The sequence below is a fragment of the Herpailurus yagouaroundi genome, unplaced genomic scaffold (genome assembly GCF_014898765.1).
Source record: "Herpailurus yagouaroundi ecotype Mexico unplaced genomic scaffold, PumYag 205, whole genome shotgun sequence".
NCBI lineage: Eukaryota > Metazoa > Chordata > Mammalia > Carnivora > Felidae > Herpailurus > Herpailurus yagouaroundi.
The window spans coordinates 9,309,067-9,322,551 of record NW_024412436.1 but is presented as its reverse complement, the minus strand read 5'-3'; the positions used below and the strand labels follow the sequence as shown (position 1 = coordinate 9,322,551).

At 53.6% G+C, this 13,485-nt stretch overlaps 1 protein-coding gene and 1 long non-coding RNA gene across 8 annotated transcripts in view; one reads left to right on the top strand and one right to left on the bottom strand.

The window, feature by feature from the left end:
- SDCCAG8 (SHH signaling and ciliogenesis regulator SDCCAG8) overlaps nt 1-13,485 on the bottom strand; it is a 253,284-nt gene that overhangs the window by 15,109 nt on the left and 224,690 nt on the right. For 5 of the 7 annotated variants that reach the window (XM_040451836.1, XM_040451834.1, XM_040451838.1 and 2 more), the window contains one exon: nt 31-157. The exons of 1 other annotated variant lie outside the window; for it this stretch is intronic. In XM_040451836.1, coding sequence (XP_040307770.1) covers nt 31-157 — 127 coding nt within the window. Of the gene's footprint in view, nt 1-30; nt 158-13,485 lie in introns of those variants that run through there. One more of the 7 variants, XM_040451840.1, reaches the window with a different exon arrangement.
- LOC121015113 (uncharacterized) lies at nt 1,469-7,844 on the top strand. Its single transcript, XR_005783626.1, has 2 exons — nt 1,469-1,698; nt 7,533-7,844. It is a non-coding gene; the product is annotated as an uncharacterized LOC121015113 (long non-coding RNA).

The window sequence follows — 13,485 nt, the reverse complement described above, 5'->3', positions numbered from 1 at the left end:
AGAAGAAACCGTGCTGGGTTTGCACAGTACCTGGGATCTCAGACGCCCCGCCTCTTCCTGCAGACTCTGTCTCTCCAGCAGAAGCTGATTCTGCTTGTTGAGGAGCTGCACCAGCTGAAGGGCCGTGGCCTGGCTGTGCTTGTCCAGCTGCTTCAGCCTGCAGAGAAATCCACCGCAGAGTTAGGGCCCGGGGGCAACAGGTGTCAGAGAGCAAGGGGGACCACGCCCAACTTCAGCCCTCCGGCGTGTTCCATGGCTGCCTGTGTCTGCCGTAAGCTCCAGACGGTGAACCGGGAGCTGTAAGTCTAGGGCGACCCTGAGGGGTGAGGCCGTGGCTAGCTAGCAGTGGGCTAAGTGGAACGGAATCATATCAAATGTGAACCGGCATTAAGAGCCTTTGCGACGGAGTTGTCAATTAGGAAACACACAGACAAGTTGGGTAAGTAGAAGAAAAACCGAAAGCGTAAACTCACCAGGGTCAAAGATGAGGGGCCTAAATGCCTCCATTGTTCAGCTGGAGACGTTGCTGGCAGGCTGGAGCAGACAGCCCGCCCAGGCTGGGCAAGTGGGCGAGGGACAGCAGAAACACTGAACTAAGGGTTTTCCATTATTAATCACTCAGTCAATCACGAGCTCCGGCATCGCTGACCAGATGTCTTTAAAGATCCTAAATTTGTCATTCTGCTGATGGGCCCTCCTCTCCAGACTTGCTAATTCACTCAAACTATTATCCTCATTTGTCCACAGACGGCTTCCTACAGCCAGTAGCACGCTCGCCCCTGGGAATGTAGGCTTTGGATTAAATTTAGAGTTGCATAACTACCCACAACTGTTCTGGAAAGAAGCTGGATGTGTCATGCGCCCTTCCTCACAGACTTCACCCACTAAAGCACCAACGGTGAAATTAACTTGCATTTTCACAAGAAAGGGGTTTTCAAAGCTCAAGATGCATTTCAAACTCCAAGCTACATGTCCAACACTGAGTCAATGACCTCTCCGAATCTGCAGACACCGGCGTCGGGGCACCCCCTTAGCCTTCCTGCGGGTCTAGGGAGCTCTGAGCACAACCAAGGGGTGGGAGGGCGCCCTCACCAGCAGCGAGGCAGCAACTGGGGGGTGGTACAACTACACCCCAGGAAACCTAACGACTTTCTAGTATTACTGGCGCTCTCCCGGATGCCTGTGCCACGTGCAACCCTGTCCATTTCCGTTTCCGAGACGGCACCTACCTACCGCCCGCCCTTCTCAACCTCGGATGGATTTGGGGGCACCTTCGTTCAAGCTGCCCCTGACAGCACACTTGCCGCCCCAGTCCCCACCCCGGTTCCCTCCTCTTCACACACCGCGGGCTACTTCCCACACCGGCAAGTGCGACGGGTAGGGTAGCCGGGAGCGAGCGGGAAACCGAGAGACACCGGTGGGCGCCCAGGCAGCAGGACGCATGCTCACAAAGCCCGCCCCGCCCCCCTGCGCTGGAGACCGCCGTCTGGCCCCGCCCACAGGCCCATGCCCCGCCCACCGGCCTCCAGCCTTCTGCGGGTTCTGGAGAAAGAGCAAGAAGAGCCAAGGGCAGAGCTTAGTTCTTTCCTCCTTAGTTCCTTCCTGAGCCTGTAGCTGTTCCGGGCCAGGGTCAGCCGCTCCAGCCCAGATCGGCTTCCCAGGTCCCCGGAACCGAACACAAGGATCTTCCATCCAAGTGTGAGTGCTTTCCTGCTCCTGTTCTGTATACACAGTAATGCCCCCGCCCCTGTTACCCTTCCTCCGATCGATCGTGGTGCAGCCAGGGCACCTGGGGCTTTGGGAAGCCCGCTCTGTCCCCACCGCCACTGTCACACAGAGACAGTTTCTTCTGAGAGCAGCCTCAAAACCACCCCACTGGCGTCAGACCAAACAGGAGTTTCCCTGCGTTGCGTCCTGGACCCGGCACGGCTGGGGGAGGCAAGGGCATCCCAGGGCGGCCTAGAAGCCGGGCCAGTGGGCTGGGGGCGGGGGTGGGGGGTGAGCGCCAGGCAGGGGCATTCTGCCGGGGCTGAGCCACCGACAGATGCAGGCAGCCACCACTCACTTGAGCAGCTACTCTGCTGTCCAGCACCGGAGTGCGTCCCGGAGATGATGCAGAGGGGAGGAGAGCAGCCTTTTTCCTTGAGAAGCACACAATCTAACATTTGGATGTTTGAATCAGGCGAAAAGCATCATTGTTAGCAGCTGAGCTGTCTAAACCCTTGGGTGGCTTTCCCCCTCCAATCAAGTCCTGGGTGTGGAGACAGCCACAGGCCAAGAGTTAGTGAGGTAGTAACCCACTGGCTTCATGTTCGCTGGAAACAAATGTAACAGAAACATGTGATAAATAGATGACACCATTAAGGCTTAAAGGCAACAAGGCGCCAAGAATGGCCTTTCTCCATGTGGTCCCTTGCCCTGTGCTTTGATCAAATGGGAAAACAGTCCTATGGACGGATGGCTTCAGCATGTGTTTTTGGGCTCCTGGAAAGAGGTGGCTCCCTGATCCAGAGCTCCGGGCTGAGCCAAACCCTGGTCTCATCGCACAAAATACCGGCCATGGGCTAGCCACACTGGCTTACAGCCAGAATCGGGGCCAGTTCCTGCCTAGACTCTCCCCCTTTGGAGCCCCCCGGAACCTAAATCAGGCTCTGTTGGCAGCGTTTTGCAAACTGTAGGCTTCGGATCCCTGCGGCAATTATCTAAGAGCGCCCAGGCCCCACCCAGCCTGGCTGAATCCAGTCCCTGGGTGTGAACTGGGCATCAGAGCAGGAAACTGCTGCCTGGGTTGTGCAGCAGAAGGACCACCAATCTGGGGAGTAAGGGCCTCGGGAGGGCCAGGTCCTCCCTCAACGAGGCTGAAGCCCCCACTAGCTTTGTGGCTGGAACCGACTTGAACACTCCACGCAGTCAACCTTGGGGTGCTTTTCTCCCTTTAAAAGACATGTTGTTCGGGGTCAGCCTCTATTATGGCACTCCACGTGCAGCAACAAAGGCAATCACAAGCTCAGAAAAGGTCAAAACCACAATAACAACAAACCCAAACCCACATTTGTTAAAAGGGTGACAGAAAGAAAGAGAGAGAGAGAAAGAAAGAAAGAAAGAAAGAAACCTACCTAGATTTTAGATAAAAGGGATTTTGTTACGGAAATATATTTCAGTAGCAGCTCTCAAGGCCTATTAGGAATATTGGGAAGACATCGTTTTTACAATGAAAAGTTATTTGGGGGGACAGCCTTCCCCAAACACCACACAACCCTGCCTATACTCTGTTCGTGGATGTTCCTTTACTCAGTTAGAAGAGATACCTCGGGGTGTCCTAGGACACAAAAGTTGTCTTGTATTTTCCACACTGGTTGTTGCTGTCACTTCTGTCCTTCTAAGTGCCCATGTTCAGCTGCCACCACTGACAACAGCTAATGTGAACTGAGCCCTGTGCTTATTCCTCCGCGGTGATTATCTCATTAAAAGCTAGATGCTAGCTTCCCATTTTACAGATGAGAAACTGAAGCTAAGAGGTTCGATTAACTTGCACAAAGCCATACAAAAGTGGTCGAGCTTGGAGGCACGTTTAGGCAGTGCCTGAGTGTTTTTGTTTCTGTGTTTGTTTTTGTGTATGTATTTATTTTGAGAGAGATGGGGAGACAGAAAAATCACAAGTAGGCTCCAAGCTGTCAGCGCGGAGCCCGCTGTGGGGCTCAATCCCACGGACCGTGAGATCATGACCTGAACTGAAATCAAGAGTCGGGCACTTAACCGATGGAGCCGCCCAGGTGGCCCAGTGCCCTGGTGTCCTTATAATGGATGGTTGATTCATGGAGTTAATTCAGGAAACCAGCCAACCCCTGGCAAGCATATCTTAAGCGTGGAGTACTAAGGTAGATGCTGGGAATACATCAACAATCACAATGGGTCCCTGCCTTCAGAGGGCCAATTCTGGAGAGACCAGCTGGAAAATGAAAAGGTGCTGTCCTGAAAGCGGGGCCGGTGAAAGCAGGAAAGCGAGTGGTCACCGGGCAAGTGAGGGGTAGAGGAGGCTTGTGCCCATCAAGGAAAACACACCAGCATCTTTTGAGCACCAGCTACGTGCCAGACGCTGCACTAAGTGCTTACAACAATCCCGCGGGCAGAAACTCATTATCCCCACTTTAAGAATGAGGAAACCCAGGCACAGAAAGATATACGGCTGGTTCGAGCCACTCCGCCGGTATGTCAGGATGTGAAGAGAATGGGGGTGTCTGGGAGGGGCAGGGGGCCCCCCATGAGAAGAGAGGCTGCAAAGGCCATGCTGTCTGGAACTGTGAGCTGGGCGGTGTGGCTGGCCCACAGTCTGCAGGCTGCTCACAGGGGTAAGGCTGGTCCCAGCCAGCTCTGCAGCCAAACTAACAGATACGACCTGGTCGTCCACACAATGGTGGTGTCCTTCACCGGGAAAGAGAGGATGGGAGGAAGGGCAGGCCTGGGGTGGGAGTTCTGGGGCCAGGGTGAGGCACCTGTGAGACACCCACCCACCCAGCAGTTGGGGCCCGGCACCTGGGACAGCTCTGGCTGGATCTCCGGTTGTGCTGGCCAAACCTGCTGAGAGGTGAGGCCATGAACTTGGGGCAAGATTCACCCAGGGAAGCCTGGCAGAGACTTTCACGTTTGTTAAAAATACAGGTATTGGGCGGCTCCGTCGGTTAAGCGTCTGACTCTTGATTTTGGCTCAGGTCATGAGCTCATGGTTTGTGGGTTCCAGCCCCACGTGGGGCTCCGCACTGACAGCACACTGCCTCCTTGGGATTCTCTCTCCCTCCCCCTCTCTCAAAATAAATAAGCCCCCTATGAGCTTCCTGGCTAAGCACACTTACAGCAGTGAGGGAGCAGGGCCAGGGCAGGGCCTTGGGGATCAGCCACATTTTACAGGCTAGCAGAGGACAGGGAGCCAGCAAGCCATAGCAAGCCATGGGGACAGAAGACGGGGAGGGAGGAGGGGAGCCAGGGGAGGAGACCTGGAGCTTAGGGGAAAAGGGACTTTCTGGGAGGAAGTGGGGGGGGGGGTCTTTGTGTGAGATGCCACTTGGCTGTGGAACACGCTGTGGACGTGCCCAGCCACGGCTGCCTGCCCTATCAGTAGGGAGGCGTGGTGGAAGCCTGATTATAAGGATGGAAGAGGGGAGACTATTCTGGAGAGGGGCTTCGCTGAGGGCAAGGGAGCAAGAGGGACGCAGAGGATGGAAGGGGCTCGAGGCAGTGGCCGGAGGACCGCAGGAGAGGAGGGAATTCTCAGGGCAAAGAGAACCAGGCCTCCCAAGGCGGAAAGGCACCCTCGGCAGAGACTGGGACCCTCCTTCCCCAGGCAAGAGGGCAGAGAGGTGAGCAGGGGAAGCCCCTGCCCAGCAGCCTTCATACTCTGCCTCAGTTAGAGGGCACACGTTTGTTGAGAAAAGAAGCCAGGCGACAGCATGGTTGTGGGGGAGCCAGCACCCAAGGGCCGGGCAGAGGGCGCACCTTCTCACGGAGACCTGGACACCCTGACTTCCTTCCCCTTTGGATGATCTCGCCCTTCCCGGCCCTGCGGGACTCGTGCACTCCATGTTCTCGTGTCCTCTCGTGTTCTTGGCCCTGCAGGTCCCCTGGGCCTGGAACGGAACCCCGCCCCCCCGGATCTTCACAGGGCTGAGCATTCTCAACGCTCACGTCTCAGCTTCACGGCCTGAGAGGCTGCAGTTTCTCGTTCTGTCTGGGTCCCCTGTTTTGGGCTGCTTCCTGCACAAGGCACGAGGTAACTGGAGGAGGGAGTGGGGCGGCCCTCACCAGGCCTGCTCTGGAGTCTGCCTCGGCAGCAGCCCCTCCGGTGAGAAGGGGCCCCCGACAGCCTGCAAGCCACACGCGGGCTCCTGATGCGGACACAGATTTCGGAGCCCAGTTCCTAACTTGTACGTCCACACCCAGTGCCTGCCTCTCATCTCTGGACCGGGCACCCATTCCGCTCCTGCCAGGTGCCCCCGGGACACACTTGGCATCTGCACTGTGCTGTCGCGGCACCCAGTGGAGCCTCGGCCAGGCCGGGCCTCCCCGCGAGGCAGCCGGTGCCCCCCTGCCCTTGAGGGCAGCGAGGAAGGGCCTCTCCGGGCCACCCTGCGCCCCGGGCTGGGCTCTCCATCCTGATGGCTGGGGCCGGGCCCGTTTCCTTACGGACCTGCCGGTGCCCAGCCACCGCCACTGGGCAGAAGCGGGCCTGTCGGGGGAGAAGAGCCGTCAACAGGGGCTCGGGCTCGAGGCGCAAAGGCTCCGGGGAGGTACAGGCGGGTGGGGCCACAGTTGCCATAGGAACAAGCGGGCCTGGGTTTCTGAAGCCCAGGTTGCAGATGCGATACGGGTGGCTTGTACCCACGCTGGGCCTGGACGATCCCCTGGGCCACACCCGCAGCCATGATCAGAACCAGCATTTTTTTTTTTTTTTTTTTTTAAATATGTAAGACTTCAGGATAAGATGGAGCAAGTGGTAAAATACAAAACAACTTTATAGAGCTGAGTGGGCTGGGTAAAATATCTTATGCAAAACAGAAGCGGTGCAAGCTGCCAGCTCTGGTCCTGTGCTTCAGACACTCGTTTGCCATGAATACTGTGAAAGCGAGTGAATACATATATTTAAATTTTTTTATGTTGTATGTGATACATACAAAATATATGCAGTGTATAAATATGCTATGAGGTATAATAACCAAATGAACACTTGTGAACCTGGTACCAACACCATGGGGCGGCTTTCCCATGTGGCTTTCTCCCGGCCGGCCCCCTTCTTCCTCCAGAGGGGGCCGATGTCCCCATAAATGTATGTGTGTTCTTGATTTGAGGTTTCAGTTTCGCTCAACAGTTTCACCCAGGAGCTTCCTACCGACCACTGTGGGGTGTTTTTTTGTTTGGGTTTTCTTTTTTTTGTTTTTTTTTTTTTTATTTCCCTTTCTCTTTTTGTGTTGTTTTGCCTTCGGTTTGGGAAGGAGGGCAAATGTCTTTTAACCTAAAATGTTTTCAGACCAGAACCCCTTCCTTTGATCACCCTGGCTACGGTAAAGACGTGCCTCCCCTTCTTAGAGAAGTGTTCTCAAATGGTCAGACCCACAGTTTCACAGGGACAGGGGCCTCGTCATGGAAATGAACATTTTTCAACCAGCATATGGATGTAAAACGTGCAAATGCTTGACTGTAAAATATGCAATCACGTCTCTACGATTCCCAGGGAGTGGTCCCCCTAACAAGAGCAAGCGGTAGGTATTACTCTCGTCCGCATCGTCGGGGTCAGGAGAAAAGGGAGGCACAGAAGTCAGTCGTCTGCCCTCCTAACTCGGGCCACCAGCAGGGGTAAGAGCCAGGTTGACTGGGTCACAGTGGCCTGCTCCTCGCCGTGTGTGTCTCTCTTGTGGGCGGGCCCACCTCTGGTCGCCTGGCTCTGACGCCGCCTTGCCACCTCCTCCCTTGCCCTTTCCGTCCACAGGGCTCAGACGCCCGGCTCTGGAGACTGGCTCCTAAACTATCCCCTCTTTCTGCAGCCAGCTGCCCTGGTTACCCCACTGCGGTCCCGCTCTCGGTGGTGGCTTGTGTGCCACTGTCACTGAACTCGGGTTCCCAGAGGACAGGAATGGGGTCTTGTTCATCTCTCCATCTCCAGCACTCAGCAAGGCGCCTGCCATATAGACTGTGCTGGGTAAATACATCAGAATGAACAAACTACTTTCCAATGGACACTATTTACACCAAAGAGACCTGTAATTTCTTGTCTGTAGTATAAGCATGCCTTCAGATGTAATAACTTTGAAAGGGCATAAAATATACATTAAATAATTTGAAGTATGCTATCGAAATTCGCCACTAACTTAAAAGATCCCAGAACAGATGCGTGCGTGCCAGCTGCACTTGGATGTTCAGACATGGCTTCAAAATCCTACCACGAACTACCTATTCCGCTGGGGCGAGAGGCTTGGTCTCAGTCAACCTCAGGTTGTCCATTTCTAAAACTGAGAAAACAATAACTCCAGACCTCCTGAATCAGCAACTCGGGGGACGGTGGGGCCCAGCGGTGTATGTTTTCCTAAGCCCTCTGGGTGATTCTGGTACATTCTCAAGGGTAAGAACCACTGGCATGAGATAATTCACAATACTAGACACACATACAACATGAGTTCTGGCGGAGAAAAATTTCTCCCCCTGGCTCCAACTCTGATCCTCAAAACAGCCAACTGTCCAAACGAAAACTATCATGGTCCACTCCCAGGCCTGGACGTCAGTCATAAGTTAAGCAAAGCAACGTGGTCACATTGAGTGTCAGTTTCCTCACATGTGAAATGAGACAATAAGCTAGAAGCAGGGGTCAGCACACTTCACACCCCCAGGCCACACCCCACCCTGGACCACTGCCTGTTTTTGCACAATCTGCAAGCTAAGGATGCTTTTTCTATTTTCGAATGACAAATGAAAAAAAAAGAAAGAAAAAGAATACTTTGATGTGAACGCTCCATGACATTCACTTTCAGCCCTGAAATACACTGACTGAAACCCAGCTACGCTCCTCCTTCACATATCATCTATGACCGCTTTGTTCCTGTAACAGCCCAGTTGAGGAGCTGCAACTGAGCCTAAAATGTCAACAGCCTGACCCCTTGGAAAGAAAGTTTGCCAGCCACGGGGCTGCAGGATGATAGCCTTCTCTTCCAGCTCCACACGTCCATGGCGCTGTGACCATACAATCTCAGTGTGTTCCCATCCTCAAACCCTGCGGTCCGCTCTAGTCCTAATAACACGGGTTGCCCAAGTTGAAGTTTGAAAGCCCAATTACCCTGAAAACTTGCTCTAAGGAGTTAATTTCAGCAAATAAACCATATTAACTTAAAGTTGTACGCTTTTCTCCAATGCCTGAACATCGCTCGCCACAGTTTACATAATCCCATCTCATTAACGTCATACAGTGTCAGCGAGAATAAGCCACGTGCTTAGGCATCTGGAACACATTCCGGCCGGTTATCCTCACATAGAACATGAAGGCAGTTTCAATGGCTGCTCTGCCTTTTAATTTCCTTTGCCCAAATCCAACCTGTTCGACAGCGATCGTAATTGAGTCGTTCATTCTAAAGATTGTGCCATTCTGGGGAGAGTTGACCTTTCCAGCAAAGGAAATGTATGTTCCTGCACCCCTTTAATTTTTCATTCTCTTAAATTTCCAATCAGCCTAAGCGGGGGGAGGCGGGGGGGCAGGCGCTGCTTAGGGGCAGCAATTGAGGGAGAGACCCCTGCTCTTCTCTGCAAAAGGAGCACCTGATGAAGTCATGTGAGAGCTGAGGGGCACCTCAGAGGTCATCCAGTCCAGCCCATTATGGTGAACCTGTGGCCGGTGGTCACACAGCTTGTGTTTAGTAAATCTAAGAATGAAACCCATGTCTCTTGACTCCAAATCCAGTGTTCTTGGAAGCATTTCAGAATCCTTTTGAAAAAGACCTTCTATTTCATACTTAAAAAAGAAAAAAAAAAAAAAAAGGGATTTTAGGCAAGGATCTTGAGAAAGGTGACCCACTGGGGGACCTAGTGGGGGCTGGAGGCACAGTCATTCTCGGAGGCCGGGGTGGGGGAGCCCCTGGGCCAGTACTCCTCCACCCGGCTCAGGGGGATCGCCAGTTCTGGCCCCGCTTTTGTTCCTTTTTAACTGCGCTCCGCTGCCGACTGATAGTTCTGCGAAGGACAATAAAAACACACTCCTGCACCCATTGCCCTAAAAGTTTCGAAGCCCCGTTTCCGTTATCTCGTCCCCGACCGGTTTGCAGACTCCTCAGTCTGGATGCCAACCTAGTCCGGACCGGTGCTGGCACGAAGGACGCAGATGCGGGAGGCCCAGGGCTCCAGAGACTCATTTGGGGAGCTTGCTGGGGGCCAGCTCCCCAGGCCGCCGCACCCCCGAGGCCTCGGGTGGTGTCACCTGGCGCTCTCACAGACCAGCTGCTTAAGACAGGCTGGAAATGAGCCTCAGCTTCGGCACAGAACACTGAGAACATCTGCTGCATCACTGCCTTGTCATCCGAGAGAGAAAGTGCCATGTGACACGGGCTGAGCTCCTGATCCCCTCGGAGGGCCTGGCAGGGAGAAAGGATCCTGCAACCAGGAACAGGAGGGGCAGGAGCCGACGCGTCAGGAACCTTAAACTCTAAAGAACCTAGGAGACTGTTTGCCTCCAGCCACGGTCACCTGTAGCTCGCTCTCGTTGAGGCAAAAGCAGTCATGGGGAGCACAGCCCCACTGTGCAACAGGGAACGGGACGGTGGGATGAAGACGGTCGGGTCTCACGATTCCTGCAGAGGAGAGTCCAGGCCACGTGCGGCGCGAGGCCATTTAGCAGCACCAGCAGAGCACCCCAGATGCCTCTCCCCAGATACCTCTTTAGGTACAGGGTCACTACCACCCTCTACCTAAACCTCAGTGGAAACATCCCCTTATTAAAAAGCATTTATTTGGGGGGTGCCTGGTGGCTCAGTCGGGTAAGAGTCCGACTCTTGATTTCAGCTCAGGTCATGATCTCACGGTCGGTGAGTTCGAGCCCCGCGTCGGGCTCTGTGCTGACAGCTCGGAGCCCAGAGCCTGCTTCGGATTCTGTGTCTCCAGCTCTCTCTGCCCCTCCCCCACTCAGGCTCTGTCTCTCTCTCTCTCTCCTTCAAAAATAAATAAACATTAAAAAAATGTTTTCAATAAAAAATAAAAAAATAAACATGAAAAATTTTTCTAAAAATAAAAAATAAAAACAAAACTTTATTTGAAAATACTATCAAAAAAAGAAAATAATATCATACTTACAAAAAGTTGTAAGAATAGTACAAAGAATACCCGCATACCATTTATCCAAATTTACCTGTTATCACTTAACCCATTTATTATTCTCCTCTCTCCACACACACACACACACACACACACACACAATGGATATGTATATTTTTTATTTATTTATTTTTAAAAATTTTTTTAAATTTTTAACGTTTATTTATTTTTGAGACAGAGAGAGAGAGAGAGAGACAGACAGACAGACATGAATAGGGGAGGCTCAGAGAAAGAGGGAGACACAGAATCTGAAACAGGCTCCAGGCTCTGAGCTGTCAGCACAGAGCCTGACGAAGGGCTTGAACTCACGGACCGCAAGATCATGACCTGAGCCAAAGTCGAACGCTTAACCGACTGAGCCACCCAGGCGCCCCTGTATATTTTTTATTGTTTTCAGAGCCATCTGACAGTAATTTGCGGGCACCCAGACCTCAGTGTGTAAATCCTAATGATAAAGACACTCCCATGTACCACGGTATATTATCAACTACATTGACTTGGAACAGTGACAAAATACCTTTATCTAACCTATGATTTCTAATTTTGTCAACTGACCGGAAAATGTCCCTTTCCTCCCTACAGAAAAGATCCTTTGTGCTTAGACAGCATGTCTATTTAGTACACTGTATCTGGAACAACTAAGAGATCAGTTTTATTTTGACGAATACTATTTGCAACTAAAGCAAGTATAGTCTTAAAAGCAGATGTGGCACTATGAGAACGCACGAGGGGCCTGTTCAGATGCCCTCCGGAGTGTCTGCAGCAGTGTGGTGTTAGCACGAAGATTCGGGGCCAGTGAGGTCCCCCAGGTGCTCCCAGAGGGTCTGAGTGTCCTGGAGTGTGGCAGATCCACACTGGAGTGAGCTTGCCCTCTGTCTTCTTCGTGTTCAACCATCCTCGAGGTCGGCAAATCAGTCACAGAGGTGTGATCGAGTCAGAGTGGGCCCACGGCAGCTCAGTAACCAGGTCCAATCACTACGGCACCCTTACTGGCACACATCTTAATTAGGTTTTAATGCAAGTAATTTGATAAGTACTCCTGGCCATCCGCTACAGAGCTGTCAGTGCTGAAAGCTTTTTATTTAGCTCCTCTTCCCTCTATAGTCTATACTGAGGCAGCCTCCCTGCTGACCCTTGTCAAAGAACCCCATCTGCTGGTTGCCACGGTAACTGAAGGCGACCAATTGAGCTGAACAGAGTGACTCAGAAATAAAATCTGCAGCCAAAGGAATTCTGCTAAGAGTAATAAATCATTTAGTAAAAGGGGGTCCTCCACACAGTGATGGGCATCGGGATAATACGGTGGCAGAGCTCGTCCAGCTAGAAGGTCCGGCAGAGGCCTGCCCGCTTCCTTTCCGGGGAACTCGGGCAGCACAAGAGTCCTAACCTCTCCCAGTTCCACGCCGTCGCGGGGGGCAGAAGGAACCAATTATCAACACTTTAATGATTGGGTTGTGAAATTCTGAATTTGAAAAGTGGCAAGAATACCAGACTAGGCTTCCAATACTCCTTCCTCTATTTTGTAAAAGAAGCACAAGTAAACAAAGTGCCCCACGCAGCTCAGGAAACCACAGTGGCCTTGAGGTGGGGAAGGCCACCACTGCCTCCGGTCATCAATCAACCTTGGGGTGCTCCAAGCAGAAGCCATCTCTGTGTCCAAGGTGTGCAGTCCCTGAGAGAGCAGGGGAGACAGGATTGGGTTCAGAGAGCAGGGAGGTGTCACTACAGGGTGGCGGAGAGGGTCAGGGGCTCTGTCTCTACAGCACTTGGTCAGTGTTCCGAACAGAGCAAAGGAGGCATCCTTTCTCAATTAAGAGTTCCTGAATGAGAGGAACAGAAAAGAGAGGGAAGGACGGGCTTCCTGAAGGCTGCTCCCCCGGGCCAAGTGAGGGCCCCAGCAGTGGGCTCAGTGTTGGTGCAGAGGCCCTCCGGGCACCGCCACCAAGGTTCCGGTCATGGCCCCCACACCCGGTGAGCTTCTGCTGTGTAGACTAGGAACCCCCTGTGGGCAGCAGTGCCCAGATTTTAAGAAGAACCCCCAGGCATGCTAAGTCATCCATCCAGTATTTACTCTCTCTAGGCCAGGTCCTGGTGGTTGTGATGCAGCGGCAGTAACACCCTCCCAGGCGATGACAATAGGCGGTGAGGGGCTACAGGACCGACAGCCGGGCCTGGGGCGGCGCGGGGCGGTGACGCGAGGCTGGGGACCCTGCTAGTGTCTCTCCTCACAGGCCGCAGAGCAGCATTTTGAGAGGTGTGGGCGCACAATACTGACATCCTCCCAAGCCCTGACCTGAGCTCACGGCCACGGGAGGACCTGCCCTAAACCATCCCCGGAGACAGTGTCCTGCTTTAGAGACGAGCAGCTGCCAAACAGAAGGTAGTGGTCGTCTCCCCCCCCCCCCGCCTCGCCCCCCCCCCCCCCCCCCCCCCAACCTTTTCCTAGATGCCGCCAATGAAAGGCTCCATCTCAGACTTGCAGTGAAAATCCCGTCGACGGGAGCGGGGAGCGGTGGTGCGCGCTCAGGACGAGCCCCGGAGATGCAGCCCGCCTCCCGCCGCGCGCTGGCCACTTCCGAGCGCGCCCGCCGCGCCCCTGCACCTGCTCTCAGGCCGCCTCCGAGCGCGCCCGGGGCTGCGGGCGGCCCC